The following is a 26,173-nucleotide window of genomic DNA, read 5'->3' on the forward strand; positions in this document are numbered from 1 at the left end:
CTGACCCAAGCCATGGTATTTTCAACGTGTCATATGCATATGAAAATTAGACAGTGAATAAAGAACACCATTGTTGTTGTTGTTGTTATGTGCCATCGAGTCAGTTCCGACCCATAGCGACCCTGTACAGGGTTTCCGAGGGTGTAAATCTTTACGGGAGTAGAAAGCTTCATCTTTCTCCCGCGGAGCAGCTGGTAGTTTCGAACCGCTGACCTTAAGGTTCGCAGTCCGATTCATAACCACTACGCTACCAGAGCTCCTTAAAGAAGACCATACAAGAATTGAATTGATGCATTTAACTTCCAGTGTTGGAGAAGAATATTAAAAGTACCATGGACTGCTAGTAGAGCAAACCAATCTGTGTTGGGAAAAGTACTGTCAGAATGTTCCTTGGAAGCCAGGATGGCTAGACTTTGTCTCTCATAGCTTGGATATATTATCAGGATGAACCAATCCCTGAAGGAGGACATTATGTTAGGTAAAGTGGAAGGTCAGCAAAAAAGAGGAAGACCCCAAACAAGATGGACTGGCACAGTGGCAGCAGCAATGGGTTCAAGAGTGACATTGATTCTGAGGATGGTGCAGAACAGGCTTTCTTCTGTTGTGTACAGGGTTGCTAGGAGTTGGAAGCAACTCAATGGTACCTAAAAACAAGGGTAACATTTGCTTTACTCTGGGTTCTTCGACAAGCAGAGACCACTGTGTGATTAAACACAAGGGATTTCGTTAGGAGAGAGCAGGAAAAACTGGAGAGCCATCAACACAGGTTTAACCCTAAGAGCAGGAGAGAGAGGGAGGCTGGGTGAATTGTAGCAGTCTGCAGCACACTGAGGTGGATTTAGCTAGTCTGTTGGGGGGCATCAGCTCCTTGGCCAGCAGAGTTGTCTGATATCTCTGAGGTACCTCTGCTTTGGTATTTCTCTGTTGTTGGCTGGGAGCCATCAGGAGTGGCTTGGTACAAACTGGGTCATGGATTTCAAGTTGCATCAGCTGGCGGTCTTCAAGAGCCTCTCCCATGACCATCCATTCTGTTCACCAGGGCGCCAGCACCTCACAATCCCTGGCACATAGCATAGCAGATGCACAAAATCACCACGGAATGGATGAACAATGAATGACAGCAAGACCGTGAAGCTGTGTGTGCATCCCTGGGATGCACCTCTCCTGGCCTCGCCCTGTTACAGCTGGCTCAGTGTCCAATCAATGCAAACCAGACACTTGCCTCTCCCACCCTCCACATGAAAGGACGCTGCTATTGGGCTATTTCTGTTTGCACTGCTAGCATCTGGAATATGGAACTGGGCCCACATCTTGCTCTCAGGCCCATTTCTCCTCATTGGTTCTTATTTATTAGCAGAAAGAAACTGGAGACATTCCTTAGAGGGGACTCAGGGACTGGGTTGGAGACTTGATGGGAGGAAAGTATCTGAGCTGAGGTTAGCCTGAAACCTGCACTGGCAGCCCCATGGTGGTCAGGCTGTCCTGGGCTCAAACCTGACCCCGACTCACTGTGGGGCCGTGGGAAACCTCAGTGCTCCCAGAATCCCTAGTTTCTGTGTCACACGGAAACTCCGGGAGCTGAACCTGATGATGTTTATAAACCCAGTTCCCTTCTAGCCTTGGCAGACATAGCAGACTCACAAGAGGTGCTAGTTGCTACAGAGTCCCTTCCAACTTATGGCACCCAGGTGTGCAGAGCAGAACTGCTCCAGTGGGTTTTTAAGATTGGGAGCTTTTGGAAATAGACCACCAGGTCTATTTCTTCTACAATGCCGCTAAGTGGATTTAAACCTTTAGCTAGCAACCAAAATGTTAAACATTTACATCACCCAGGGACTCCTTTAAAACCACTGTTGATGTTGTTAAGTGTTGTCAAGTAGGTTCTGACTCATAGCGACCCTGTATAGGGTTTCTGAGGAGCGGCTACTGGATGTAAACCACAGATCTTGTAGCTCAAACAGACTCTACAGTACAGCACATTATCCCACAGCGCCACACCAGGCCTCCACACATTAGGAGATGGCATTCTAGAACCACTGAGCCTTGGAAGCTGTGGCCAGAAGAAAACTTTTTCTCAAAGCCCACAGGTGCACTAGGCAGAGGGCTGGATGTCTTCTGTGTCTGCCCTCATATGGTAGGCCTGTGGGGAAAGTGCCCCATTCCCAGAGGATGCGGAGTCACTGGCCCGAGGTCACACAGGGTTAGCATGAACACAAGGGCTGCGCAGGAGAAGGACAGTTTGCACATGCCCTGTGTGTCCTTAACCCGAGTCCGACTCTGCTCTGGACAGTAAGATTGCTAGTTCTGGGTTCCTGTACCCAGAAACAAGGTACAGCTGGACCCTGAGGAGGAAGTCCTTGTCTTGCTGCTCTCCCTGGGAGCAGAGCCAAGAAGGAAGGGGGACCAGGGGCAGAGTTTACACAACATCCCATCCAGGCAGGATGGCAAGCAGAGCAGCCTTCATTTGGCTCACGCCTGGTTTTTAAAGGTGATTAACTGCTATATCCTGCTGGGGTCCTGGAGTGGCTCTGTGGGATAATGCGCTGGACTGCAAAGTCAGTTTGAACTGAAAGGTTGGCAGTTCAAGTTCACCAGCCGCTCCTAGGAAACCCTATACTGACTAGGTCGCTAATGGGTTGGAACCAACTCAACCACACTTAACAACAACTGCTATATCTTCAAATCAAGAGGTTTTCCATTAAAAGGTAGTTTTGGAAGTTGTCCTGGAAGATCAGAAGGGCTGGCCACCTGAGTCCATGTCCACAGAAGCCAATGGGATGGAAGTTGTGTAACCCAAGCCTTCATACAGAATGCTCTGCCCTCTGCTTACAACAGGCCGTCTCTCGCCTTCAGGTCTAATGACGGCTCACAGAGAGAAACACAGGTTTTACCACACATCAGAGCTTTATGTGTTCCACACACATCAACACACGTGTGCACACACAGGCCTGACCACTGTTTTGTGAACCAATCCTCACCTTTCCTAAACATGCAGCACTGTGATGCTGTCTGTGCACTTTCGTTTCTCAGCACGAGCTGAGGCCCACTACACTCGCCTCAAGACCCACAGGAGTTGTAGTGTGCCATCTGGAACCCATCAGCTTGGAAAAAACTACTGGGGCAGCGCAAAGACAACAATGTGTGCGGGGAACTTACACTGGGGTCCAGAGACCCGTTCTCACTCACTGTGTACCTTGGGCACGCCTCCTTCCCCTCACGACCTCAGTTTTCCCAGTTCCAAGAGTTCCCTTTGACCTAGTCCAAAGGCCCCAGAGCCTGCACTGGAGAAGCTGAGTTCTCACCTCCTCCCGGCTCCTGCTGGACCTACAAGGCCAGGGCTATGGTTCTGGAGGGCATCCAAAGAGACATATAGCTGAGGTGCACACTGGGAAAGGAGGGAAGAAGAGGACAAAGTAGCAAGAGAAGACAGTATCACAGAGTGAACACCTGTTTACACTTCTTTCTTCCACCCCTGAGGTGAGCTCCCTTTTGAGGACTAATCTGTGCTAGATGTCAAGAAAGGTTGGACTCCATGTTCAGACACACACGTGACATTCCGACATTGCTGTCAAACTCACACATGTACAGGTAAGGCACCAAGAGGTTTTTACTTGAAATATTTTCCTACAGTGCACATGTGCTACTTTTATAGTTTTAAAAAAAAAAAACCCACAACTGATAACAATTCTTTTTTTAAAAAGGTGCAGAACTAATCACAGTGGAAGATGAAATAAAGTGTCCACTTTGGGACAGGTCATCCAGGTGAGTCTGAAAGCCCCAGTGTGGTCATTTGTTCCCTTTCTGCAGTAATGACACAGTCTGTGTCTTCGACTCCATCTGAGCATACTCTTGTCACTACCAACTCTCCACGTGGGCATGTGACAAGACCAGGAGCCCAAGAGGAATCAAGTCAGCAAAATTAAGTTAATTTATGAAGTTATAATAAAACCCACCCCAATAATAACCCACCCCCACAAGTAGGGTAATGGAAACAGAAAGGAGAGTTTGCCCAGTGCAGTGAAGGCAGCCACCCCACAGAACATGGGGCTACCGGAGGGGCCCGAGGCCTCAGTGGCTTGCAGTGTGGCTGGCCTTCACATGGCGAAGGTGGTGAAGAAGATGTGCATCTTGGCCAGGAAGGTGGTGAGGGAGCCCTGCCGCCATAGCTTCATCTCAACATCCAGGGCAAAGTCCCGGGGCTCAAGCACAGAGCGCTGCAGGAAGACGACGCCTGTAAAGGAGTTGAGCCGGCGTGTGCCAAAGTAGCCCTCCTCATTGCCCTTGGTGATGGTCAGGTAGATGGTGTCCCCCGCGAAGGCCGGTGCTGGGCTGATGCGGAAGATGTTTTCAGGCACCAGGAGGCCCGTCTGGAAGTTGAGCTGGTAGTACGTGATGTGCACAGGAGAGTTCTGGCACTTCATCAAGTCATGGCACATGGTGCGCTCACACTTCCTGCAGGGATGGCAGGATGGGTGGAGCATGGTCAGCAGGGCCCCAGGAGGCACAATGGATTCCAAGCCCTCTCGCCCCTGACTGACCTCCCCACCTACTCTATCCCTCCCTGTGCATGTAATCAGGCCTCTGTTGAGGCTTAGAGCCTGTTGGCTTGGGCTCAGATGCCAGCTCTACCAACTGCCATGGAGCCAAGTTCAACAATGGCAACCCCATGTGTGTCAGAGTAGAACTGTGCTCCACTGGGTTTTCAGTGGCTGATCTTTCTAAAGGAGGTCACCAGGCCTTTTCTCTCTGGGTGGGTTCAAACTCCAGTATTTTCGGTTAGCAGCTGAGTGTCTAATTAAACCATCTGCCCCACCCAGGGACTCTACCTCTCACTAGACAGTGGTAAACCACATCACCTCTCGAGGACTCTGTTTGCTCATCTGTAAGCTGGATGGATAACAACCGCATGGTTTAACTGGAGGATGAGGTAAGTTCATAAACATACCACACTTAGCGGAGTACATGACATGGGTCATTGGCAGCTCTTGTCCATTCCTTCTGTTCATCCGCCTACCCATTCATTCATTCGCCCTTCATTTCTACCTGTCTGCTTGCTGCCCATTTTTATTGTCTTTCCTTCATTAAAATCAAAATCTCTTGCACACATTCAGCTTGCAGAGCTCAGGATTCCCCAGTCATGGTGGTTTTATTTTAATTCTTTTGAAATTCTGTTTGTTCCACACTAGACTCTCCGCCTAAGTCATTGGCTCTCCTGCCATAGGAGGGGCTGCCTCCTTAAGCACCAGGGCGAGCGGCGCCTGTCCCCACGGAAGCCTGGAGGCTTGGCTACACTAGGGGATGACAGGAGAGGACATCTGCCAACCCTCAGCTTAGAAATCTCACAGGCCCTGTCATCTCCATCATTAACTATCTGACTGAGCAGCTAGCTCCCTGCCTCCAAAAAGATGCTGCTCAGACATTCGGGCTCAAGTGTGGTACAGGGTCATCTGGAATGCAGTGGCCTGCCTGGCATATCACAGATAAAGACAACAGGACTTACTTCAGGCCAGGCACTGAGCTAAGGAATGACATGAATCCTCACAAAGTCCCTTGGGTGTGCTATTTACATCCCCATGTTACAGATGAGACAACTGAGGCCCAGAGAGTTGAAATCACCTTCTCCAGCTCCCACAGACATGCTGACTAAGTGTCTCAAGACATTCCCTGGGGCCATGCTGGCACTAAGCAGACAATGATGACATACCCACACTATGAAATACCATGCAGTCACACAAGCAGGAAGGTGACCTGCAAGGCCAGCTAACAGACAAGTAAGTCCAGGTGTGCAAAAGTGGTGCCACACACATTTGGCTAATGTGCCAAATTGGAAGAGGAGTGGGCAGTCATGCAAATGCAATTTACTGCAGAGATTAGGGGACAAAAATTTTTACTCTGGCTTGTATACGTTTACTGTTTGGGGTTTCTTCTAGAATGTATACAGTTGATCCTCATTATTCATGGACTGAGAACTCACCTACTCAGTACTATTCATGTGTAGCACCCAAATTAATCCTAGTGCACTTCCAGGGCCATCCAGGGGCATGCACAGAACAGCAAAAGGTGAGCCGCCTGCTGCACACATTCCCAACTGAGGTCAAACCAGGTAACTATGCAAACAAGTGTCCTTTCCATGGTCTATTTAGTGCCATATTTTTTTGCATTTCTGGGCCTTCTGTTGGTGATTTTGTTGTTAAAAATGATGTTCAAAAGTGTCGTGCTGAAGTGCTGTCTAGTGTCCCTAAACACACGAAGACTGTGATGTGCTTTAGGGAGAAAATATGTGTGTTTTATTCAGGTATGAGTGATAATGCTCTTGGCCACAAGTTCAATGTTAATGAATCAATAATCGATATGAACAAAGGTGTCTTTAAATAGAAAGACACATCAAACAAGGTTCTGTAGTGTCATGTTGAAGATGTGGTGACCAGCAGAGACTTACAGGGGCCTCCCCGGGCATTTCCACTGGAGAGTGGTCCAGTCCCGTGGTGACTTTACAGACATAACTACCAGGAATAGTGACAATCAACCATATCATCTTGTGAGTTAAAACATTTAAATCTGGAAAATACTTTACAAAATAACACCAAATGGAAAACAAACTATATTATAGGAAGAACAAAACAATGTTAAGAGAACACATGTCAAAAAAAGAAACGGGTGGGAAATACAGCAAAAACACCAAGAACATCAATCAGGCAGGTGGTCTCCAGCCTGCAAGATGCCCCACAGCCACCTCCCAGGATTCCCAGCCTGTGCGGGCCCCTCTCAGCACTGGACTATATAGCAAAGTAAGGGGATGTCACTTCCAAGTTCAGGTTCAGTCCTGTCTGGACCACTTGCTATGGGGGAAGTTGTGCCACAAGCAGCATCTATGTGGCAGGGAACTGAGGCCATGGGAGGAAGCAGTTGGGTCCTATAGCCTGGCAACAGCTGAACTGCAACTTCATGATCCTCAGTCAGAATCACCCAGCTAAAATGCTCCTAGATTCCTGACTCTCAGAAACCATAAGAAGCAGTAAATGTTTACCATTTTTAATGGCTAATTATTGAGAAATTTTGATACTAAACAATTGATATCTAATAGGCGTGTGTATATATGTGTGTTCGTGCATGCATGTGTGCTCACATGTAAAAAACAAAGAAAGGAGGTGATATTTCTTGGGAATCTTTCCACCCGTGTTCTCCAATACTCAGAGCTTCCAGCTTTTGGTAAATGAAGACCAAAGCTCAGGTAGTCAGGAGCTGTGAACAGTGGGTGGTTGTCCAGACAGGGCCTACCCCAGGTTAGTACAAGCATCTGAGTGGGGTTAGGTTAGGCTAAATGGGACACTCACGTTTCAGAGATGTGGACGTAGTTTGGCGGGCACTCAAAGCGTAGACAGCGGAAGCTGCCCTGAATGTTGTAGCAGGTTTCGGACTCGGAGCAGTTGTGGGTACCCAGTGCACACTCGTCCAGGTCTGGAGGGAGGGGATGAAAGGCAAGGTGAGGGGTACCCCTGGCTGTGACACTCAAGTGTGAACTGCCCCCCCCCCCCCTTACCACATCCACTAAAATCCTGGATCCCAGAACAGCTGGTCCTGACTTGGGAACCCACTAGCTCAGGGGTCAGAACACACAGGTACACCTGGTCTCTACTGGGACCAGCAGCCGGAGGTGCCTTGCTTTGAAATTAAAATCATCTTATGCCACCTCCTCAAATGACGTCCCAGATGCCTAAAGTAACAACTAAAGTCCCTGCCATGGACGCCAAGCCATAGAATGCAGGGCCTCCACCCTATTCTGAGCCTTGTCCTCCCCTGGGCTGCGGACTGTCTCAACACCTGGACATCATGCCTATGTCAGGGCATTTGTATACATGCCTTTTGCTGGACACTCTCCACATCTTCCTTTAGTGACTCCTTCTCTTGTTTCAGATCTTAGCTCCCAACTACTCTACACACCCTACTTCCCATTCCTCGACATCCCACACCATTTCATTATTTGCTTGTCATTTGTCACATAGCTCAGCTATTCTAGACACCTGCTGCTTCCACCCAGCCTTCCACCTCATCAGTTCCAAGAGGACAGGAGCTCATCTTCCTTACATCCACTACTTATTTATAAAGAAACCCCAAGATGCCCAGGTACACATGCCCCCATGAACTACAGAAGTGTTCATGCTTCATGTACACACACCTCACCCACAAACATCTGCAGGTGCATACATATCCTCACAAGCACACACAGAGGTCCATTTAGGACCATGACCCATACACACACACGTGACATATGCAGCGGTGAAGAGCAAGCGGGCATGTAAAGAATGTGCGTATGTGAGATCCACAGGTCAACCTGTAAGATAAAAGGTCAAATAAATGGGCTCCCTAAGTCACCTACTGAGAGGTCAGTTGCTCGGCTTAGAAAGGGATGCCTCAAGGGGCCCCAGGTAATGTCCCCTGGAGTGGGTTTGTGAGGGACAGGGATGGAAACCCTGTAATGCCCTGGGGGGTGCTGGGTCTGGTTCAATTCTCCACATGAACCCTATATAGGAAAGTTTCCTCACCGTAGCCCTCCTCTGATAGAGAAGGGAATCAAGGCTCAAAAAGGAGGACAAAGTCACACAGCAGGCTGTGGGGCAGCTGGGGCAGGAAGCCAGGTCTGCCTGATGCTAGCGTGTGGGATCTGAGCACTATACCAAGCCGATTTACGACAACGGTGACAACGCAACAGCAGGAGCAGCCAGAGTCTTCAGCAGGCACAGATTCACTTAACCTCACAACTCCCTATGAGGCAGGCCCAGGGCTCAGGCCACTGCAGGGTCAGAGAGGGCTCAACCTGCAGCCCCCTCCAGACCTGGCCTGTCTGCCCTATGTCCTGCTGCATGTTTGTTCTGTTCTCTAGGCTTCACTCACATCCTGTTCAAATGGGTTCTGGTCCCAATTTCCCAGGATAGCACAGAAACAGAGGAGAAACAAATGGGAAGAGGTGAGAATGGACAGGGCCCAGAATGGACAGATCACTGACCTGCTTCTCATTCATTAACTAACTCCATGTTAAGGGAGAGCTCGCTTCTGTCCCTCAACTCAGGTGAGCAGGGAACCCTGCTTGAGTTTGGGTGTGGGGCAGGGGTAGAGGTGGATCAGGTAAAGGGGTCTGCCTCAGCAGGAACAGATGGAGTTCATGGTCAGTGACCTCACCCAGCTCACAGGGACCTGCTTGGAGAACTCAGGCTTGGGAATGTGCAAGCTGGGGACAAATCTATTTGTCCAGAGATGTCACTGTAGTCTTATCCAGGAAAATGGCCTCAGCTCAGCTACCCAGAAATAGGGAACAAAGCAGATCAATACTGAAACATTACAGAACACAACCTCCAGAAGAGGTAGCCAAAGCCTTTTGAAATACCTGAGAAAACGCTCACAGTATGTCCACTGTAACTGTAAGTCATTGGTTAAAATCACCCCTACTAAGTGGAATACTGAGAAGGATTTCATTCATCTAAGAAAGAAGCAGAATTCAAGCAGATTTCAATTTGCACTATATTCCCGGCATATGTGCTTGCAGGAGGGAATGTTGGAAGGCACGGCTTCTGTGTTCGGCCATATGGTTATGCGTTTCATGACCACCTCCACTGTGTAGGCACCTCCACTGTGTGGGCACCACTTCCGGTGCTGGGTGGGCACAGGACTGACGGCTGAGTCTGCATTTCTGAGTTATCTTTCTGTCCTCTTGTTACTACTGAACAAGGATAAGATGCTAATGGGAGACAGCACCCAACATTCATGGGTGCTGCAGGACCTCATTACAGCCCAGGGTTCTGATAGGACCAGAGAGAGCAAAGAGCAGGCTGGAGGTGTGACAGGCCCTGGATGGTGGTAATTGGACCTCACCAGGTCTCCTGCATCTCAGACCTGCAGCCCCCTCAACACCTCCCCCCTCACACACACGAGAGTGTAGAAAAAGAAGTGCAGAGTAGAGAGGGCAGAGCCAGACTCTGGATCCCACTGCAGTGAGCAGGCACGCACCCAAGACCTCTCTGCCTGCCAGGGCCCTGGGGAGGAGGGTCGTTGGGTCGGAGGGCCAGGGACTAACTGTCCTGCTGCACAAAACCCCACTGAAGCACCTGGCTGGCTGTTCATACTCAGTGTCAAGGATGAAATCATGCTCTAAAACAGTCGTGTTTCACACACAGCAGAGTTCATGACGGTAAAATCCTTACCTTTTACAGCATCTGCCCATATTTTTGGAATGACAAACAGAGGGCTTTGTAGCTGAGTGATCCAGGCCACCCTCTCTACTCTGACAGGTCTCGGGTCATAGGCTGCATGGTGTCCCTCAGCACCTTGGAGTATCTTCCCCTCACAGCAGTGACAGTAAGAAATGTTGTACACCGGGACTCAATGCACACACAGAGACTGGGGCCACATCCACTGGGCACAGTGTCTCCTGTTCTAGATCGTTAAGTCCCACCTACTCTATAGCCACGGGAGAAAGATGAGGCTTTCTGCTCCCGTAAAGATTTACAGCCTCAGAAACCCTGTACACGTTTGCTATGGGTCGGAACCGACTCGACAGCACTTAACAACAACTCTGTATCATAGTCTAAGGACAGCTGATAAGGTCCACTAAATGGATGTCAGGCTCCATTCATGGGTCAGCTAGCTACCAGCCTATTACACACTGTTCTGACTTGGGCCCGTGGACACCAGAACCTACCTTCCTGGACCAAAATGCCACCCAGGGCTGGGGCAGGACCACAGCCATAGCCAGACAATTGCAGGCCCAGCTGGAGAAAATGTGGCTTGTGGCAGCCAAGAGAGGGGCAGGGGCTTCAGCTCTAGGTATTATGAAGGTATTTCTCCCAGGGATTCTGGGTACCCCTCCTGTGTTCCTGCCAGATGGCTCAAGGACCCTCGGCCTTACCCGGGAGCCTTTCCAGGCCTAATCTCAGTGATCTCAGAAAGCTCTAATGGAACTGAACTTAGAATCCTGGGCTCTCCAGCTTAGATGGCACATTAGACGTCAGAGAAGGTAGTCTCCATCCAGTCAGGAACCTCCTTTATTGCAATTGACCAGATGACTGCCCAGCCCCTCCCTCCTGTCTGGCCAATCCCTCTTTGCACAGTCTGACTAGGAGAAAGCATAATGGGGCAGGGATATGCTTTCCTGATCTCTTTTTTCTGTGGGTCTCCTACCCTCTGCTCCACAGACTGCCTGCTGCCTCAGTCTCTAGAGAGCACCAGAACTGGGGACAGATACTGGGACCCCTGAGGCTGCTCTTCTCCTGCCTCCTTAAGAACTACCTACAGTATCCTTGTCCCCTTCCTGGCAAAACTGTCAGGCACAGACCTTGGCTAATGTAGTCACTGGTGGTCTGGCCACACTGTGCTTATGTACTTGGTGGGGCACTCCAAGGACAGAGCAGGCCATGTGAGGGACCCTCACTCACCCTTGCAGGATCTCCCGTTGGCCCTCATGGCATAGCCCTTCTCTGGACATGCACACTGGTAGCTCCCTGGCACATTAATGCAGCGGAAGGAGCAGAGGATGCCGGTACCCGTCTCACACTCGTCGATGTCTGCCAGGGAGAGGAGTGGAGTCTTAGGAGTTGTAGCTACCACAGAGCTGAGGAGCCCACTTCACAGAGGATGACAGCAGGCTCAGAGAGGGGACAGAGGTGCCCAAAGCCAGGCAGCCACACAGGACTCCCCTGAGGTCGCTCTGCAATGGGCACTATTGGCTGAGGGCCCTCCATCACCCTGAGGTGAGACCGCTGCCCCATTTTGCAGAGGAGGAGCCCGAGGCTCACAGTGGGAGAGTGATTTGCCAGTCATCCAGGCAGGAAACAACAAGGGAGGAACTCAGAGTGAGATGTGACCCCAGTCCTCTGTGTCCTGTCTGGAAAGTGGGGGTCAGTTGCCCCAGGTCCCTGGGAGAGGAGCGGTACCTCGGCAGCTGTGCCCATCCTCAGCCAGCTGGTACCCCTGGCGGCAATAGCACTGGTAGGAGCCGTAGATGTTGGCACACTCCTGGCTGCAGCGCTGGGATTCACATTCGTTGACATCTGCAGGAGACCAGCCATCACCCACCTAAGAAGAGGGTCAAGGCCCTCACAGCTCACCTCTAGTCTTCCCTGGGGACAGATGAGGAGAAGAGGCCCACCCAGGGCATGCAGCTGAGGCAGGAGCAGAGCAGGGCTTGCTGGTGGGCTCCTGGTTGGCAGCCACAGGCTGGGCTAACTTCCCACATGGGGATCCTCTTAGAGGCATTGCCCAGGGCACTGACAAGGACCACCTGAGGGTGGAGGCTCATCTGGCACTACATAGGCCCAACAGCAGGCACCAGAGGAAGGAACAAGCAGTTAATGCCTTAGGTAAACAACTACTGGACTCTGAGTTCTTTGCAGGGAAGGACTTATTTTTCTATTCATTCAATAAAAAACTACTGTTGTTGTCGTTAAGTGCTGTCAAGTCACTTCCAACTCATAACGACCCTGTACAGGGTTTCCGAGGAGTGGCTGGTGAGTTTGAACCGCTGACCCTGAGGTCCAGTGTTTATCCTACAGTGCCGCACCAGGACTCCGTAAAGAACTACTACAACTTTACACTGTGCCGGGTCTGGACTGGGTGGTGAGAAAGATAACAAAAATCACATCCCTCATGTTGATGTGAGGGAGCGGGGGACTAGGGACCAAGTAAAATACCTAGTGTTCGAAGGGGGTACATGTTGTCAAGAGAAATACAGCAGAGAAGGGGCAGGGTGTGTTTGAGCAGCTGCAGTCTGAAGAAGATCAGAAAGTAAGCCACTAAGGGGAAGGTATATGTGGGTGTGGGTGTGGGGGGTACTCAAGCAGAGGTCCTGAGGAGGGTACAGAACAAGTGGGCAAGCCAGCAGAAGGAGGGTCTGTACACAGCTCAATCCTCAGGACCTGGAAACATCCACGGCACCAAGGACAATGAAGGAATGAGGAATGGCTAGGGGCCAGATCAGAGTCACCTCTTGCGTCCAGTCAGTGAAAGGACTCAGGTATGAGTGAGTGACTCGAAAACCATACAGGGTAGACACAGGCCCTCATACCCATTGCTTTCAGCCCACAGGTGCTCACAGACGTTCATAGCATGAATACACGAATGAATGAATGAATGACGGACTTCACAAATCTCATTAACATAAGCAGGTCTAGTCATATACTCCTGCCCTGCTTGAGTCTGACCCATGGGCCCTTGTGCAGGCAGGTGACTAGGTAGGGGCAGGTGGCCTCTCCAGGGGACAGTGAGAAAAGTCCTCCAGGTTGGGAGGGGCTGAGAGCCAGCAGAGGTGAGTTGTGCCCTTCATCACCCCACCCCTTCACTGACCAGGCTCATGGGCTCCCTCCCACTAGTCCTTGATGGACCTGGTCCAATTGCTCAGTCTTTCATTTGATGCCCCTCCATCAAGACAGGGCTCAAGCCCACATGCATGAGATACCAGCCTAAGGATGAGGGCACCCTGAAGACAGCCTTGACTGGGCCCACAGTGTGTTTTGTCAATGTTTTGCATCAGTAATATAAAATCTAGAGATTTCTCCAAAAAAGTCTAGTTTTCAGCATCTCTGTTAGACCAAGGGTCAGCATGGGTGCTGAAGACACAGACCCAGCCCCTCTGATCTGTGGCAGCATCTTGACCCATTGAGCCAGGGAGACTTGGACGGATGGGGGACAGGAGAAATGGTACAGTGGGAAGTGCCAAGGGTCAAGGTATGAGAGCGGAGGGGGCCAGTTCTGGGTGGGGTCAGAGGTCAGGACTGTTAGCAATACCTTCACAGTGCTTGCCATCTGCAGCCAGCAGGAAGCCAGAGGCACAAGAGCAGCGGTAGGAGCCTGGCGTATTCTCACAGGTGTGCTGGCACACACGGCCCGGGGAGGCCCAGCATTCATTCACATCTGCAGACAGGTAGGCAAGTGAAGCATCAGGGCTCCCTCCTCCCCCAGGCAGTCCCCCATCCAGGCCAAGGAGGATGCTGGGTGGGGAGAGGTACTCTACCAGGACAGGAGAGGAAGAGACAAAGACACAAGGGAGAACAGACGGACTGACTAACCATGACTAAGAGAAACAGGGAACAGTCACCATGGGAACCAAAGGCTGAGACAGATGGTCAAGTCCCAAAAGAGGTGGCCTTGGGCAGGTGGGCACCTTTCAGGCAATGGATGCCCGGAGGTGGGAAGGAAGAAGGGAGCCCCACGTACCGATGCAAGACCGGCCAAAGGCATCGCGCTGGAAGCCTGCTTTGCAGTCGCAGCGGTGGGAGCCGGGGAGGTTGTGGCACACCTGGTTCTCACTGCACCGATGCACGCCTGCCTCACACTCGTTCACATCTACATGAAAGGCAGTGGACTCATGAGGCCGAGGGCTCCTCTGCATGGCCCCCTGAAAGTCACAGCGGGGTGAGACCAGCCTTACCCACACACTTGGTGCCATCCTCGCTGATGTGGTACCCATGTCCGCAGAGCAGTAGGTTTCTCTGGCACTTGTAGGAACCCACGGTGTTGATGCAGCTGAAGCCCGGCTTACAGGGATCGGGCAGTGATGAGCACTCATTGATGTCTGCAGACGTGAATGGCGATGAAGCCACTTCCCTGCCACAACACTTGGGCCCAGCCAAGTCAAGGCTGCTGGGCCAGAGGGTCCCACCCTGTCTTACCCCAGTCCTAGGGGCTCAACATCCCACTGCACCTACAGGAGTTCCTACATGTCCCTTAGATCTATACCGACACAGATGCTAACATAAAAGCATTGCTAAGACCTAGGACAATGATAACACAGGAAGGATGTCCTTGACCTCCAGTGTCTAAATGCTGTCTGTTCTGCCCAGAATTGAATCCAAACACTTTGCCCCAGCATTTAGGACCCCACTGACCTATGCAGCCTCCTACTCCCACCCTTCCTCAATGTAAGCAACTCCAGCCCCACTACACCCCTCACTATCTCTAATGCCCCACACAGTCCCAGCACACAGCAGGGCCTTTGCAAACGCTGTTCCCCTTTCATGGTAGGCTTTCTCACTGCCTCTGGTCCCAACCCAAATGTCACCTCCTCAAGGACACCCTCCAGGATAAGGTAGATGTCTCTTAATCCCCTGCTTGTTTTATTAATTATCAAAGCAACTGTGAATAACTGTTACTTTCATAAATGTCTTTGCTTATATTCATCCTAAATGTCTTCACAAACCATATTAGTACCCCAACATCTAGAACCCTGGCCCTCAGCAAGTGCTCAGGAAATGTCAATGACTAAATCAGTGAAGAACTGTTTGGAGTGGGGCTTATCTACCCACTTTGCCCTGATCCTGACTGATCACAGTCACACCACAGTCTGGCCAGAGGAGCTTTCTGAAGGTCACAAAGTGAGCCTCTGGAAAGAGCTCAAGCTCCCAGACTTGCCAAGGCAACCTCCACCATCTTCAGAAAGCTCTCTGACCCATCAACTCCCTCCCTTGGTTCCACCCTGCAACAGGGGAACCATTTCACACACAGGTGTTTTGAGGACAGCAGGATCGTCGTGGTCCACAGTTCACACCGTTGACCGCCTAGCCCAGGCCTGCATACTTGTCCACACCCCTGATGGTTCCTGCTCAAGGCATGGCCTGTCCTGCAGGGGGCGCTGGTACACAGGCCAGGGGAGTTTCCAGAGAGGTCAGGGCCGCCTGGCTCCTAAGCCAGCAGCTCTTTAAAAGAGATTGAAGTGAGGCAGGGAGGGATAATCAGTTCATGGGATCTCAGATCCACTTACTTGGGGACCACAACTTGTACAGCATATATCAAGCCATGAGTTTCAACCCTTAGCAAAGCATGAAATAAACCTTCAGGTTCTTGACAAACAAGTTGTAAAAACGGAAAATTTCAGTATGTATCATATGCAGTTAGGGTGGGAGCTGTGAAAATTGTGTTTTAGTTGTGTGTGTGTGTAAAATAAATTTGGTTCTGTTGGTTAGGATAACAAAATTGTGAAGCACATTCATTAAGGCCAACCCCATGGATGGGTAAAGTGAGATGTTAAGTCTAAGAGATGCTTCATTTCCCTCCTAACACCCAGCTCAGGGTCTGGCACAGAGCCAAGGTCAGAGAGCTGACACCCACTGCACAGAAGGGTGCTGAGAGTAGGTAAGGCACAGCACAACAGAGCACCCCGATGCCCTCGTGAGGACCCCACTCACCTACACAGTTACCCTCAGGGTCCTGAAGGAAGCCCTCCATGCAGTGCTGCCGAGCCTGGCAGTAGAAGGAGCCCTTGGTGTTCTGGCACGTGAGGCCCGCCTGGCAGTTGTGCGTGCCCAGCTCACACTCGTCCACATCTGCACACAGAGCTCAGTATTGGAGACAGCCCTCTGCCCCTTTTACACCAACGGTGGTTACCCAGTTCTTCTGCACCAGGAAGCTGGGGAAGCAACAGCACCTAACCTGGCACATGTCCCAGTAGACATAGTATAAACAGACATCTACTGGGCTCTATGCCAATGTATAACCAGGGAAACAACCAATACCTAGATGCCCTGCAAGTGGGCATAAAGCCAAGAACAGATCCATGGCTTCCCCCACACAACACCTCTGCTCGTGCAATCCTCCCAAAGGCAAGACACCTGAGTTCTAGCAGCTCCCATCAAGGGCAAGGCACTTTGCAAGTAAAGGTTGGGGACAGGCTCGCCGCTGAGCCTTTCACCTGCACATTCGCCGTCCTTGAGCGTGTAGCCCGGCTCACAGGTGAGACTCTCGAGACAGTGGAAGGAACCCAGTGTGTTGACGCAGTGCTCGTCCCGAGTGCACGTGTGCTGAGCTGTCACACACTCGTTGATGTCTGCGGGGGAGGAAGCTGTCAGCGGTTCCACTGGCAGTCAGGAAGGTGGGCGAGCCAGGCCCTGCTGTCCAGCCACTGCCATCCAGAGCGCATATCTATCCATCCATTCATTCATTCCACACATATTTCCTGAGCACCTGCTAAGTAGCACTGTGGACACCTTGAGAACAACATGTACAGAAACCCCAGCCCTTGTAGTGCTGACACTCACAGGAAACCTGTGGTACAGAAGGAGACCCGAAAGAAATAAGAGAGCAGGGAAACAAGAGGGCCAAGCTAGGCGTGCAAGGTGGTCAGGGAGGGTTCAGACAAGCTGGTATTGGTGCACAGATCTGAAGACAGGCCCAAAGGATGTTCTGCACAGAGGATACAGCAGGGGGCCTGAGAAGAAGACAGTGGAGCACTCTGTTCAAGGGACAAAGAGGAGGCAGGAGTGGCCAGACAAGACAGTTGAGGTCTGGTTTTGACTCTGAGGCCAGTGAAAGGCAGAGGAACAGCCACAGAAAAGGTACGGGGTCTGACTTGTCTGTAACAGGGTCCCCAGCTGCACTGGACAGTAGTCTCCAGGGATAAGCCCCCCACCCCCACTGTCACCCCCACTCCGGTGGAGGTGGGACACTGTCAAATTCTGAAATATTTTAAATGTGGAAACAGCAGGCTTCACTGATGGTGGACAGAAGGTATGAGAGGAGAGAAGAGATCTCAACAGGTTTGGCCTGAGCAGTTGGGAAAAGGGGTACCATCTTCCAGGACTGAGGATGAAGCAGATGTGTAGGTCAGAGCTAAGCCCCATGGCCATGTGAGTTTGACAGGTGCCCAAGTGAAGATGTTGAGAGGGGGATGGAGACATGCTTCTGGCTCTCAGAAGGCTCTGGTGACAAGACAATAATTTGTGGTCAGCGTATGGGTGGCTAAAAAAGGCCCAGTCTGTTGCGGTCACCTGGGAGAGGGACCCAGCTAAAAGAGGCCAAGGACCTTTTTTTGTCCCTCCTGGGACAAGTCCTTGGGGAGCATAGGAACAAGGGGAGGAGATTGGGGAGGAGGAGGACCAAGAGTTCACCAACTCAAAACCTGCCCCAGGCAGCAGGAACACTGAAGTGAAACTGCAGAATGGGACGTGGACAAGTGGTGCCAGAGGACAAGGGGGAGAGGAGAGTGGGGAGCTAGTGCTTAAATTTGGGAAGAGGAAAAAGTTAAGGAACTAAATAGTGGGGGGTTGTTGTTGTTAAGTGCCATCAAGTCGGTTCCCACTCATAATGACCCTGTATAAAGTTTCCAAGGAGCAGCTGGTGGATTTGAACTGTCGACCTAGTGGTTCAAACTGACTTTGTTGTCTGGCGCTTATCCTATAGTACCACACCAGGACATAGTAAATACGATCTATGCTAACTAACTGTACACTTAAAACTGGCTAAAATGGCAAGCACTACATGTTTTACCACCATATAAAAATAAGAAAAATGTCTGCCTCCAGGCAGTGCTCAAGATCTGTGGATACCCGCTGGTTTCTGCCTCCTCAGAGCATCATCAGGCAGAGGTGGCAGAGTACTCACTCACCCACTCATTCACACAAGGCCCCAGGCCTCGTGGGGATGTCAAATTCGACTCTGCCTAGTTGGGGTGGCATGAAAGACACTGGGCAAAGAGCCACAAGCAGGGCCCTGGAATGTCTCAGAGGCAGTCTGGGTACTGGCTGGACCAGGTGGAGAGGGAGAGAGCAGGGCTGTAGGGAGGAAGACCCTCCCATGTCCTTAAATGGGCCAAATGGTAAACCCATAAGGCGGCAGGAGGTGGTGGTAGAGAAACAAAAAATTGGTTTCCCAGGAGACGAAGATTTCTAATGTATAGGTGGGGTTAACAAAGAGAGGTGTTCCCAGGGTTCCAGAAACATTACAGAAGGAATCACAAGGATGGATAAAACCTGTAACTGAGGCTCAGGAGGGGTGGGCAGCTCCCACTCAGAGAGGTGGAAACAAGGTCTTTCAGACCAGCTGTGGCAGCAGGGGACTGGAACTAAATAAAGAGGGTGCTGCAGAAGTGGGCTTCAGAATGACGACCATTTCTCTCCATCTCCTCACTCCCCGGCCACGTTACCTGCACACTTCTCCAAGAACTGAGAGTATCCTCAAAACCCTAGGCAATCCCCAGCAAAAATCACACATCCATTAGAAGACCTCTGGACTCCGTCCCACTCAATCCTGACTGCAGTTTACACGCCTGCAATGGTGAGGAGCTCACTCACTCTGCAGGCTGCTTCAGCATTTGTTGAATCATAATGCTGCCAAGCAGTAGCAAGAACTTCACATGGATTAATACATTTACTCTTCACAACCACCCTCTCAGGTGAAAGCTATCAGCATCCAGTTTCACATTAAATCTCAGAGTGGTTAACTGACTTACTTGAGGTCTTATAACTAGAGAGTAACCAAGCCAGGACCTGCAAAGACCTCAGCAGCGCACCAGCCTCCCCACTTACAGTCTGGTTGACAGTGTGGAGTGAACAAACGAACTACAAACTCTAACAGATGCCTGTGGGTGAAGAAGTGGCAGAGGGACTGAGGAGCTGGTGTTAATGGACGAGTAAGCTCGTAAGTAATGGAAGGAAGACACAGAAGAATGTGACAGGATGGAAAGAGAATGAGGACATGACTGAGGGCTAAAAAAATTCTGCTGAGTAGATTGTACCTTTGCTCCTTGAACCCAGAACTTAATTACCAGCTTCCGGGACCCCTTTCAACAGGAGGGATGTTCAGAGGAACAACCCTCAATGTGGTGAGAGAGAAGCATGTCCTGGGCAGAGGCCCAGCCTTCTTATTTCACACAGACACACAAGGCACGGTCCAAACAGGAGGAGGCCGCCCAGCCCCGCATGCGGATCGGGAGGGTGCATGTTGTGCTGAGAGCCGGAGGCCAAGGGTAAACATGTACAGCCAGTGCCAGGGGCCCATCTGCCCAGTGGCAGAAAGTGGGCAGGGGACACGTTCAGGCTGGGCACAGTCCACAAGCACAGATTCCTGGCGCCCTCCACACTGCCTCCACCTCCATATCCTTGTTCAAGCTGTCTCCTCCTGCCCCACCCCCACCGCCCCGATCCTGACACCCTTCCCAGTGCTCCAGTCTGCCCATCTGCGGAGAGTGGTGCCAATGTCCCCTTCTCCAGAATGCATGTCCATAGTTTCACAGTACAAATGGTTCTCCCCTTGCCTGTGTCTCTGCTGTGGTGTTGTCCTGAGTCTCTGCTACTTTGGGCCTATTCCTGTAGGAGCAGGAACTTTAGGAGGACAGAGTTTATGTTTTCCCTCAAACATCAGCCATGTGGGAGCTGGGAGTACCAAGCCCACACTCCTCAAGGCCCACAGTCCTCCAGAGACACAGGCTTCAAGGGAGGGAGGAGTGCTCTTACCACACCCTTACCAAGCTAGGCCCAGGCCAGAAACTGGCAGGATCCTCACCCAGTCCTCCTGGCCTCAGAGCTCAGCATCACCCCAGGTGACCAAACCCAAAAAGTCACGCTATCCAGTGAATTCCAACTCCTAGCAGCCCTGAGGAGGGTTTCCAAGTCTGTACACCTTTATGGAGTCAGACAATCCCATCTTTCTCCTGTGCGGCAGCTGTAAGTTTGAACCACAAACCTTGTGATTAGCAGTCTACAGCTTAACTCACTGCACCACTAGGGCTCCTTCACCCCAGGCGAGATGGGAGAAAATGAAGGCTCAGAGAGGAGGGCCACCTTCTCAGGGTCACACAGCAAAGGGACAACAAGCTGGAGTGCACAGTCTGTCCTCTGGCTCTGGGTGCATCTAACGAAGATCTGGAGCAGCTGCCGCAAGCTGCTTACTGACTCCCAGATGCCCTGCTCATTGCATACACGCCACACAACCTCAGAACCACACCCACATGGGGGCCCATCACCCCTGCTAAAAGATGAGCAAGTCATTTGCTTAAGGCCATAGTGCTACCGAGGGGCAGAGTTCTGCTTTGGACCCCAAGTGCCATATATATTACCTTACTGCCCAACTCGATTGACCCCTTATTTACTGCAGTCCAGACACAGGGTCAAGGGCCCAGCCAGACCACACATCCAGCTGTGGTGTCTGATTCCAGGCCCATCCCTGAGGAAAGCAGCCTCCAGAAGAGCCAGGGGACAAGCAGGACAGGACACCAGGGCACGGACGGAGGACGTAACACAAAGCGCAGGATGCTGGCTGTGCTGAGAGCTCATATGCAAAGGGACAGTCCCTTTAGCATGTGGCTGCAGGGTGGCATGGCTAGCATGGTGCAGCACAAAGAGCTGTGACGGTGGGCGGCAGGCAGGGGCTCTCGCTTACCCACGCACTTCCTATACGCATTGAGGATATAGCCCTCCGCACACAGCACTGTGTGGTTGACACAGTAGTAGGATCCCAGGGTGTTCACACAGAACTGCCGCCGGTTACAACCATGAGTACCCATCAGGCACTCGTCCCGGTCTAGTGTCAGCCACAGAGGGAAAAACAGAAGGGCCGTTAGGGGGGCATGGCCTGCCAAGGAGCATCCAGTCACAGGTAAGGAAATGAAGAGCCTCTCAGCCCATCAGTAGTGGAGCTGGACCTTGGACCCCAGTCTCAGTTTGTGGAGTTAATAGATCTCCGAGTTACAATCCACTGTTCACGCTGAGCATGTGGCCAGGAGATACTCAGAGAGGGTGGACAATCTGTCCAAGGTCACACAGCCAGACAGGACCAGAGGCAGTCCCCTACCCAGTCTCTGGATGCAGCCTACCTCCACAGGCCACCAAAGGAAACACACAGTGGACTGCAAACTCAAGTGCTCTAGCCACAGAAGGGTGGGGGCTCTATGCAGGTTCTGGGCTCTGTCCATGGGTGGACAAGACATGAGCTTCCATAGACAGATTTTGTAAAGGTTCAAGAAAAATCTAGAAAATAGAATTTAAAAGAAAAAACTTCTTGAGCTCTTCACAACTGACAATGGATCGGAGTCTTTCAAACATGGAAGAGCAACGCAGGCTTCTCCACAAGCCAGACTGCAGCCTCGGGCCCACACACTACTGTCTTCCTTACAAGGGTCCTCTCAAGAAGCAAGTGGAGGAGTGGGGAGGCATGGGCCCAGGCCAGCCACATAGCCACTAGGAGCCAAGGCTGTGCCAACCCTTGGGCCCTAGGCCTTGCCAGGTCTGTGCCCACTGAGGTCCATTCCCTGGCTGGGTCCAGTGAGAGGAACTCACAGCTTTAGGCCTGGTGGATAGGTCCTGAAGGCACTGCATGACCTAAGTCTAAGCTATACCCCCATGCCATCTGAGAGAAAGGGCGGCAGGTTCCCATCAGTCTGGGTTTCCCATCCTCTGTAGGCAAAAGAAGGATATTGGTCCACATCAGAATACCAGTCTCAGATGAAAGACTGGTGCAGGATTTGGGTTACTGGCAGGAGGTGGGCATTTGCCCCAGTTAGCCCTAGACTCGTACCAGGGTCACATCACCTGGACTCACCCAAAGCCTGCACTGGGCTCTCTGTGCCTCCCAGCCCCCAGAGAAGAGGCATAAAGTCCCCGTTGGGCTATTCCTTGAGACAACATTCTCTGTGGGAACCAACCCTGCTGGTCTCAAACCGAAGGCCACATCTTACAGCAAGGAGGTTGCAACCTACAGGTCCCTCGAATATCAGATCCCCACCCATCCCCTCAGTTCCTGGGAAGGTCACCAGGTAAAAGGGGTATGCTTGGAGGGTCCTCTCAGGGCCCTAAGTGGCAGAGGCAGTTCATAGTCACCAATTCTATTCTGTTCTTGCTCGATTTTTTAAGGGACGAGCATATGGCGTCCAGCTGGAGACTTGACTCCCCCAGCCTCCCTCCTACTCCCAACCAGGGGCAGTGGTGGTGAGAAACACTGCTACAAGGTCCTGTCCCTCAAATAAGTGAGCCTCCCACTTTCTCTTTCCCTGCTCACAGCTGGAGCATGACTGGCCGGCTCTGTGGGCTGTGCATATCTGGGGCCTTATCAGAGATGCAAATTTCTGAGCTCTACCCCAGATACCCCGCATCAGAACCTGTATTTCTGACTCTATTGCCTGTGAAGTCAGAGACCACCGACCAGGTGGAGGGAACCTAGCTCCCGAACAGACCCCTGTACTGCCCACACACCTCTTCCCCCGCTGGCCCCCCAGAAGATCAACTCAGGCCTGCAGGAAGGGGTGGCCCCGGGGCACTCACCTTCACAGGACACACCATCGGCCATGATGGCGTAGCCGGGAAAACAGGAGCACATGGCCGTGTCCCCGACGATGCTGCACACCTGTTTGCAGGGCCCGTTGTCTGAAAGGAATCAGAGAGTTCCAGGCTATGACCTCATCCCACACTGCTCCTCACCCCAGCCACAGTCCTGAGCCTGCGGTCAGGGATGCTCATGTATCAGGTCTCATTCAGGTCTGAGCCATTCAGACAATCAGATCCCAAACCCTGATGGCCATGAGGGGAAGAAGGAAGGCATACAGAGATGAGGAGAAAGATCGGATGAGGAAATGAGATGAGGATGGGGAACAAGGGCAGAAAAGAATTTTCTGTGTGCTAATAAATGCATCCCCCTCAGCTCTGCAAGCACACTGTGCTGTCTCAGTCTTACAGGGCCCAAGTCCAGGAAGGAGAGGCATGGGCCAGAGTACAACAGCCACCTGCACCGAGCCCCACCCCCACAGTGGCTCCTCACCCAACCTCAGCCCTTCGAGTCCAACCAGCCCCCAAAGCAGAAGCACCCTACTTTGTCAGGAGGCCACCTTGCACCCTCCCAGCCTCAGAAGCACCCATCTGCCAGCATCCCAGACCCCCTCTGTCCCAGAGCCCTTCCCGGGGACACGGTCCCCTCCACTTACTTTTGCAGGTGTTGGGTTGTGGTAAGGGTAGTGGGATTATGTTGGGGACCATTGGGGGCAATGGTGGCCTTGGTGCAGACTGCGTCACAGCCTCTGGTTTTGGGGGTTCATGATCTGTGAAAGGCAGAACAGACAGAAGACTGGACAAGGGGAGGTCTTGTCTCTTCATCAGATATTACGGCGTGGAGGCCTGCTCACACAGAGCCACAGACCACCCGGAAATTAGGACAGGTCCTCATCAGAACCCAGCAGCAACGGCATGGACACTGGACAGCGGTCATTTCACTTAACCCTCCCACTTGATGGAAGAAACTGAGATTTGATGATGTGCTCAAGCAACATCACACAACTATTCAAGGCTGAGCCCCACAACAAAAGGAGTAAACACAGAAGTAAAGGGAAGAGTTTTCTGACAGTTAGCAGGGGGAGAACCCTTTGGGACCATGGGCTGAGGCAGTCCCCTGGGGACACAGCCAGGTTTTGGTAATGGGGCCTCTGTCATAGCTGTGAATCATAGGCTTCTGATGTTCTACCATGTGGCACAGTAGGGGGTGAAGTACCTCAGAATCCTCCTTTCTTCTTGTCCCTGCTATTCCTGTCCAAGGAATGCTGAGCTCCAGTGGTCAGGCCAGTGGCCCTTACCTGGACGGCAGGTCCGGCCGTCATCCTGTAGCGAGAAGCCGGGGAAGCAGGCACAGCGGTAAGAGCCCACGGTGTTGATGCATAGGTGCTGACACAACTCCCCCGGCAGGAGCAGACACTCATCCTGATTGTCATCTGGAAGGCTGTTGGGCAGCTCAGCCTCTGTGCCCAGTGAAAGGGCCTCCCGGTCCACCACCTCCGCCTCTGAAACTGGGGTGGGGTCAGTGCTCATGATGGAAGAGCAGGAGCCACAGCCCCGGACCACCCAGAAATCAGTACAGCCCCTCATCAGAACCCAGCAGTAACATAGGTGAGGGTGAGTGGAACAGCTGGATGGATGGGTGGATGAATGAGTGGGGGATAATTGAATGAATGAATGTACGAACAAACAAACAAACAAGTAAATGAATGGGCAAACCTGCAGCAATAAGGGCCCAGTGTTCATCACCTTGGCCCTCCCACAATGTCATGGGGCCAGACCCGCCACAATCCCCAGGAAGCAGTTGAGTGGCATCAGGGAGGGTCTCCCCTATCAGGAATGGTTGAGTGGAACCTGAACCTGACGGGGCCTTCTCTTACTGCCGGTGGGACACTGCTGCTTGCATCCTCTGAGGCACAGGTCACCTACCTGGTCCTCCCAGAAGGACAGCAACATATGCCTCTGGCTCTGGAGCTTGCTCAGCCCTGGTGCCCACCTGCTGCTCTTCCTTAAGAGTCACTCCCTAACTTCATCGTGAACCACTCTTCGGGTCCCCACCTGGCCTTCATACCAATGCTGAGTCAATTGCTTTAGAGCCAACCCCATCAAGTGCCATTCCCTTGAACTGGACTTAGCCTCCGATCCTGTGTTGACCACAGGAGGCTGGCTAGTCCCTCTGTCTTGGTTGATCTGCCCTGACCTGGCCTGGTCAAACCTTCATACAATGCCCCTGCCCCGTTCTGCTGGGCCCACCATAGCACCCAGTAACTCTGTGCTTTCAAGAGTGAGCTTGTCATAAGAGACCGTGGATACCAAGAATCTCCCTTCCATGCACAGAGTCCCAACATCTTGCACTATCGAGCAGAGATTTGGACTGATTCAGGTCAGGGCTGACTGGGGTCCAGGGCAGGAGGAATCCCAGAGACAGGAATAGGAGTTGTCAGAGCCAAAGTGCCCCATACTGATTGTGGCAAAGACTGGCCATGTGGCTTAGCAAAGGCCCTGACTCTCTCCAGGCCTCCGCTAAGACATGACAGTAGCCATGTTGCAGCCTTTCTGAGTGTTGACAAGTTGCCAGGCACTGCCTTCAACTCCCAATAAACATCACGTCATTTATCCTCAGGCTGAGTGAGACATAGCAACACCCCATCCAACAGAGGCAATAAAAAGGCTCAGAGCAGGGATACAATTTGCCCTAGGTTAGCAGTGGGGCTTGGGGTTGCATCCAGGTTGGCCTGACTCCAGAGGCCATGAGTTTAACCTCAGTGCTACAACTACCTCTGTGGTTTAATTCTCAACCCACGAAGTGCTCAGGACATGCCCACAGGGGCTCCAGATAGTCCACAGGGCAGGTACGGGGGCTGGAAGTTCAGGAACTTTCCTGGCATCTGGCTTTGAACATGTGGATACTACAGAGGGCCCACAAGGGCTTTCACAGCACCTGGCTACGGCAGGGTCTGCTAAAGCAACAACACCCACTGACACACTGTGACACGGAAACACTGGATGGGCTCCCACAGCCCCGCCCCCGCCACTGGTGGAAAGAAGTCCAGGAGACAGCCCAGATGTCTGGCTGGGGTTACAGAGGCTAGACCTGACAGCTGGAACAGCGATGACCAGCACAGGAAAGTGAGGAGCGAGGAGCCACTAGGGACAGTGAGGGC

At 51.9% G+C, this 26,173-nt stretch overlaps 1 protein-coding gene across 2 annotated transcripts in view; it reads right to left on the minus strand.

The window, feature by feature from the left end:
- Window positions 1–4,073: 4,073 nt before the first annotated feature.
- Window positions 4,074–26,173, minus strand: part of FBLN2 (fibulin 2) — a 63,244-nt gene continuing 41,144 nt past the window's right edge. Inside the window, exons 5-17 of one of the 2 annotated variants that reach the window (XM_006870467.1) lie at window positions 24,311–24,520; window positions 23,669–23,782; window positions 23,013–23,114; window positions 21,136–21,276; window positions 16,673–16,807; window positions 16,170–16,307; window positions 14,417–14,560; window positions 14,203–14,331; window positions 13,774–13,899; window positions 11,925–12,041; window positions 11,427–11,555; window positions 7,335–7,458; window positions 4,074–4,452 (exon numbers count right to left, since the gene is read on the minus strand). In XM_006870467.1, the coding sequence (XP_006870529.1) occupies window positions 4,095–4,452; window positions 7,335–7,458; window positions 11,427–11,555; window positions 11,925–12,041; window positions 13,774–13,899; window positions 14,203–14,331; window positions 14,417–14,560; window positions 16,170–16,307; window positions 16,673–16,807; window positions 21,136–21,276; window positions 23,013–23,114; window positions 23,669–23,782; window positions 24,311–24,520 (1,967 nt within the window). In that variant the 3' untranslated portion in view covers window positions 4,074–4,094. The remainder of the gene's footprint in view (window positions 4,453–7,334; window positions 7,459–11,426; window positions 11,556–11,924; window positions 12,042–13,773; window positions 13,900–14,202; window positions 14,332–14,416; window positions 14,561–16,169; window positions 16,308–16,672; window positions 16,808–21,135; window positions 21,277–23,012; window positions 23,115–23,668; window positions 23,783–24,310; window positions 24,521–26,173) is intronic. The other variant, XM_006870468.1, reaches the window with a different exon arrangement.

Source organism: Chrysochloris asiatica, unplaced genomic scaffold (assembly GCF_000296735.1).
Source record: "Chrysochloris asiatica unplaced genomic scaffold, ChrAsi1.0 scaffold00142, whole genome shotgun sequence".
NCBI lineage: Eukaryota > Metazoa > Chordata > Mammalia > Afrosoricida > Chrysochloridae > Chrysochloris > Chrysochloris asiatica.